At 40.6% G+C, this 6,317-nt stretch overlaps 1 protein-coding gene across 2 annotated transcripts; it reads right to left on the minus strand.

Moving 5' to 3' along the window:
* Nucleotides 1-2,678: 2,678 nt before the first annotated feature.
* Nucleotides 2,679-5,183, minus strand: LRRN1 (leucine rich repeat neuronal 1). Of its 2 annotated transcripts, XM_009645961.2 has the most exons (2): nt 5,154-5,183; nt 2,679-4,793 (listed from the first exon to the last, which is right to left on the minus strand). In XM_009645961.2, exons 1-2 carry the CDS (start codon nt 5,181-5,183, stop codon nt 2,679-2,681), a joined length of 2,145 nt encoding a protein of 714 aa, XP_009644256.1. The 2 variants fall into 2 exon arrangements, with proteins under 2 accessions (XP_009644256.1, XP_009644254.1); XM_009645959.2 differs by lacking the exon at nt 5,154-5,183 and having other exon boundaries at nt 2,679-4,829.
* Nucleotides 5,184-6,317: the final 1,134 nt, after the last annotated feature.

A 6,317-nucleotide genomic window follows, 5' to 3' on the forward strand; every position in this document is an offset into this window, starting at 1 on the left:
GGAGGAAGAGCAGGATCGCTGTTTTGGAGGGCAGCCCCATGCTTATCTTGGCTTACGGTGACTGATGAACCAATGCCTTGGACCCGACGTGATGTGTTCTTCCATGAGTTCCACAGGAGGCTCAGGTAGCACCGTGGGCTTTGCATATGATCTTTGTTACTATTTATGGCATAGCGGTTCCAAGTGCTGCTGGAAGCTGAGGAGATGATGGAGAAAGAGCCTTGCTCTGCACCATCTGACACGTGTTCGATTAATTATTTTCTAAAGACAATTTTATGATGTCATGCAAGTTGGAAGCCATAATTTTGCTGTCAACCTTGTCCTCACCGTGTCCTTTTCTCTGGAAAAAGTAGAGTGAATCTTCACTGCAGAAAAGATCCCCGTTTTAATTCCTCATGCCTGCTATAATAATAGAGGCAGTTTTAAGGTTAGAGTAGCGTATAGACAAGATGATAATTATTGCTCTGAAGCTTCTCTGGAGAAGGCAAGAGGAAATTTTCTATTAACATCAGAAACAAATACAGGAGAAGGTGATGAATAAATGCTTCCACCATGCTACTTCTCCAAGATCAAAAGACACTTGCCTAATCCCAACATCTAATTGTCACATGATTAAAAATGTATGAGATCTCATGAACATATGAAAGATTGTGTATAGCAGCATAAGTTCTTGATTTAAATGCATAATTAAGAGCTTCACTCAGCTTTACGGTGAAATGCAAGATCAACAAGGCATGTATCCAAGAGACGTACTGAAGTTTTTGCACCAAAGCAGCTTATTAGTGAAACTATGCTGATAGCTTTTTAATTTTGGACACTTGACTGAAGGGGAAAAAGAAGTGTGAAGCTATTTCTATATTTTGGGAGGGAATTTTGATTTATTCGAGAAGCTAGTGAGTTAAAAAACTTCAGACAACCTCAAAACCCAGGCACATCCATTATTTGAACAATTAACTTTTACTTACCAAGAACGTATTTGGTATGTAAAAACATGTAAAAAGTGGCACATTGCTCGTGGTCATAAAGCGTAGAAAATTCTGTGCTTGCTCATTAGGCATCTGCTGTAACTGTAACCACGTACTCCACCAGAAGCCCACCCTGCTCGTGACCCGTGGGCAGGCCCTGCGGAGAACTTCTCGTGGATTCAGAAAAGACAACGTACAAAGCTTCTGTAGGTTCAGCTGTAAATTATGCGTTTATATTATACCCAGTGCACACATAGGAACACCACTGCTTTCTGAGGTTTTGCACTTCTACCACACTAATTCAGTAAAATACTCAAGAGTACTGGTTAATTTTAGGCCTGTAAGAAATAACAGTTCAGTATTGGAGCCAAACATACTCCTGTCGTGTTAGTTTTAGCGATCTTAATTTCTGCTTTCGAAGGAACACTAATCCAATTCATTTTTTTTGGTTTTTTTTTTTTTTTTTGAAGTATATGCCAGGATTCAACTCTTTTATTTCAGTTTGGTAGCACTGAGTTTTGGTTTGGGTTTTTTTTTTTTGTCCTAACTGATCATAATGACAGCAAAATGTCAGCTTCATTTGTATCTTAGCTCAAAATACAAACAGAAAAGCATACAGAAGGGAAGATTATTTGTTACACACTTGAATTATTTTTGCTGCGTACCTTATGCCAAACAGTTTTGATTCTGCATGTGACTTACAGTCCAAAAGCCGTACCCATACATGTTTCTGATTAAATTATTTTCAATATTTTGCATCTAGTGCAGAGATAACACTGCTATTAACATAAAAGCATTAAAAAAATTGGAACTTTGCTGAAAAGTAATTCCATCGAGGAAGAAAACCACAATATTTTTATATAACATTTTGGATATATTTTATGTCAAAACATGATCACCAGTCAAACCAGTGACATCTAAACCCAATACATTATTGTGATTTCTAAAATAAAAAATCAGAACAAAACTAAATCACCGTGTGCTGGCGATTTAAACACAACCAAACTCTAGTATTCTTCAAAAGTGCCTACTAAATATAATAAAAAGAATAAGAGAACAATTAACATTTAGTCTGTTACATTAAAAAATTGGATGTACATATTTCTATTGCCTGTTAGCTTTACCTAAGCCTTCTCAACCACTACAAAAAAGAAAAAGAAAAAAAGAAAACTCAGTGTTCAAAGTCAAAAACATTCAAATCAGTTGATACAACATTACAGTACAGTCAACTACCATCACTCGAGGTCGCCCTGTCTCAGCGTACGAGTCCGCAGACCAGCGTTACAAACCTAGCTCAATGCAGTTTCAAAACCGTGTGTTAGCTTCGCAGGATGCTCTACTGATGGCTTCGGAAGAATGGGGTTGTGCTACTTTTGAATCACGGGGTAACCCCAGGCTCTCATTAATTTTTATTCAGCACTGTAGTTAGAACAGCATTAAGTTTAGCACAATAACTAAAAAAACCCCAACCAACCAAAAAAAAAAAAAAAAAAAAGAACCAAAATAGAGATTTGGAAGCCAGGTGAAGCTGCCATTTGTGTCAAACAATTGCGATACGCTATACTAAAAAATTCTGAAATATCCACCTGTCCTCACCGCTCTGCCACAAACTAGCAAAGTCAAAAATACAAAAGTCTTCAACTTCTCATTTTTGCAGAATAAAGCAAAAAAGTCTTTGTGCTCCTTACTACCAGAAGCAAAATATCCTCTGAGTTACCACATGTAATAGCTTCTGGATGTGTCGACTTGGGTTGGCTTGGTCTCTGCAGAACCATCCTTGTCTTTTTCACTGTCACCTTCCCAGAGATTAATAAGTGGAGGGTAGAGCTCATTCAGGGGGATTGAAGAGGTCTTTTGCATATATTTTTTCAATGAGTGGTGGTAGTTTTTTCTCTTAAATCTTTTTGCAATATAAACAGAAATGGAGGCGAGGCTAATGACCGCAAACATGGATCCCATTACCGCTGCGAGGGCAGTGCTGGTTTCTTGGTCTGAAATATCTAGCGCAAAAGCTGCGTTTTTTGTTGTAACGTTAACACAGGACTTCTGTGTTTGCTGATGGATATTTGACACTGTTAGACACACTTCGTAATCTGTAGATGGTTGTAAATGCGTGAGGTTATATTCATGTACGTCAACCGGGACCCTAGCAGTGTACGTAATGTGAGGGTTGTCAATCTTCATAGTGGCCGATGACCATTTTAAATTGGAAGTCATGACATTGGAATTCACTTTCCAAGAAACTAAGATTGAATGCGATTCGGCTTGCTTAACGTAGATTTTCAGAACCTGGGTACCATCCAAAAGCGTTCCGTTCACCCGGATAGTAGCGACCCTCGTGTCAGCCCCTTCTATGTTTTGAGCGACGCAGGTGTATCTCCCAGAGTCTTCGACCTGGATGTTAGAGATTTCCAAGGTGCCTTCGCTACTCAGCTTGTATTTGTCAGAGAGACTTTCGACAGTTACTTTATTGCCGAGGGGAGTGACCCAGTAAATTTCTGGCTCAGGTTCTGCCATGGCCCGACAATCTAAAAACACAGTCATGCCGATGTCCAAGTTCAAGTGATTTGGAAAGGTCTCATGAGAGATCATTGGAAGACATTGTTCGTTTGAATCCTGTATTAACACTTCCTTCACCTGCTGTCCTCTGTATTCGGGAGGCATAGCGCAAAACATGGACAGAGGTTCCATGAAACGGATATTGGTTTTGTTTGAGTTGATCCAGTGAATGACACAGTCGCACCTGAGCGGGTTACTGTGGATACTGATCTCACGCAGGTTGGGAAGGGATTCCACCGTCTTTTGGTAGACGGCGTTCAAGGCATTGTTGTTCAGCATCAAGCTCTCCAGGGCAGGAACGTTGCGAAATGCCAAACGATGTATGTAAGACAGCTTTGGGTTGTTGGTGGCTTCAAGCTTTGTAAGTTCAGGCAGGTTGTCCAGCGCATACCTATCCACAGAAACGAGTTCTCCCATGTTATTGATTCCAAGCTCTTTCAATCTGAGCATGTTTTTAAAATCACCTTCTTGAATTTTGTGAATCGGATTTTTGTTGAGATCCAGGAATTTCAAATTTGGAACTTTCTCAAGTGCAAGCTGAGGAACTTTTACCAATTTGTTGTCATAGAAGGAAAGACTTTCAAGGCTATCCAAGCCTACCAAGGCATTGCCAGGAATGTCTGTGAGGTACATACCTGCCAAAACTAGACTCCTTAAATTTGAGAGTGGTTTGAAATTCATATCTAGTATTCCAATCACTGGATTTTCTCCAATCATGAGAATCTCTAAGTTAGGAGTGGAATCAAACCAACGGCTGTCAATAACCTTTAATTTGTTGGAGTTGAGATGTAATCTCAAAAGATTCTTCAGGCCAGAGAATGCATTTGCCGAAATGCTGCTGATCTGGTTGTGATTTATATATAGCTCCTGAAGATTGCAAAGGTCTTGCAAGCAGTAGTCAGTCATCTCCGTGATCTGGTTTTCCTCCAGGTGCAAAGTAGTAAGTTGAGTGAGATTTGAGAGTCCCACATCTTTGATACTTGTGAAGTTATTTTGTGAAAAATCCAATTCTGTTAAATTAAACAGCTGTTGGAGTTCATCTGTGGTCTTTGCAATGTTGTTGCTTTGTAACAGAAGGACTTGAGTGTCACTGGAAAGATTGCTGGGGATTTTTGTTAATCGAAGGTCGTTGCAGTCAACTGTTGTGGCTTCCCTGTACGTTGACTGTGGTGTAAACCATGGCCTGATTTCACATACACAAAGCTGTGGACATTCGTTACTCTGTATGGAAGACTCAGTTAATGAATTCATTAACAATTCTAGCACCAACTGGCAAACAGTTAAAACAACCCTAACCTTCGCCATGCTGGTCAGCTCGTGAGTTCAGCTCCCCAGGCCCTTAAAGTAACAGCAGACTGAGAGAGTAGTTTGTTATCAGGCAGAAAAGGTAAAGCTTAAAGTTTAAGGTGAAGGGCTTGGACATCCAGATGATGAAAGATGATTTTCAGAGTTTAGAGAAGACAAGCAATGGTCTGAAGAGTCTTAGTTGCTCCTCTGTGTTCCAGAATCTTCTGCAAATCAATGTCTGAAGATGTTCCTGAAAACAGATTACAGTATATGTTACGTTCATCTCCTAAACAGTTCATCCTTATGAATTTCTTTATACTTCAAAGAAAAATATCTGAAAACAATCATTACTTTAACATTCATCTCTCTCATGAAAAACCTGACCTGGTATAGTTATGTATGGTTCAAACTCTCTTCTACTTGAGATTCACGTGAGAAAACTCTTGATAGTTCCCACGTGAGCGACTGTAACACCGTATGCAATCGTCTGAAAAGAAACCTTTCAGATCGACTCCGCAATATTTGTTTGAATGGCTTGAGAAACGCTAAAGATCGAGGATACGCTTGCGAGCGCGGTAGGTCTCAAACCAAACAAGCGTTCGGATCATCATCCCGATGGGAGTCAGGGTGCCAGAGCTGTCCCCGGGGCTTGGATTTCAGGTGTGTGTTATTAAAGCTCGGGAAGATGTTGGTTCATAAGTTTCAAGCTAAATGCACACAAACTTTTCCAAAATTGATCTGAGTTAATCAAATCGGTTCCAGATAACAGCTCAGATTTAATCCAGCTAAGCACCAAACAATAACAATAAATTTGATGAAATGAATGTACTGCCCTATTTCAGCTGTTTGCGCTGCATTGTGCATCACACGTGAATTGTTTACCGTTCCAAATTACTGTGTAAACCACACAATTTATATCCTTTTAGCCTGAAGTTATTCATGCAAGAGCATGTTTAAATTAACCCAACAGTGTCCGGTGTACCGCAGGAAATCTGTTGTGTTGTGGGTCTTTAAATAGATATTCAAGGAAAAGCTAAGCTCTTGGTAAAATCTCTCTCAATTCTCATTTTATTGAAAACAGTGAGCTCCGGGAAACAGTTTGTTATCGGCAAACCTATCTATTACTGCTGCCATAAGAAGCACGGATACAGTTTTGAGAGTTTCTGTACGTGTATTGTGTAAAAATGTGCAATTTGGGGCCTGCGGTGTTAAACACAACAGCTGCCTGTCCTCCGGTCCAGAAGGGCATCACTTCAGCCATGGTGATGCTGCATGACCTGATTTTCTCCACCTAGGGCTTGTCGTGGCCGTTCCCCATGCCTAGCAGTGTTCCTCTTGGCTCGTCGTGCCCACCAGTACGAGCGGGGAATGTACACCGGTGCTGGTGGTTAACGTACACCGGTGCTGGTGGGTAACGTACACCGGTGCTGGTGGGTAACGTACACCGGTACTGGCGGGTAACGTACACCGGTACTGGTGGATAATGTACACCGGTACGGGTGGGTA

The sequence above is a fragment of the Egretta garzetta genome, unplaced genomic scaffold, assembly GCF_000687185.1.
Source record: "Egretta garzetta isolate BGI_Z169 unplaced genomic scaffold, ASM68718v1 scaffold228, whole genome shotgun sequence".
Lineage (NCBI taxonomy): Eukaryota > Metazoa > Chordata > Aves > Pelecaniformes > Ardeidae > Egretta > Egretta garzetta.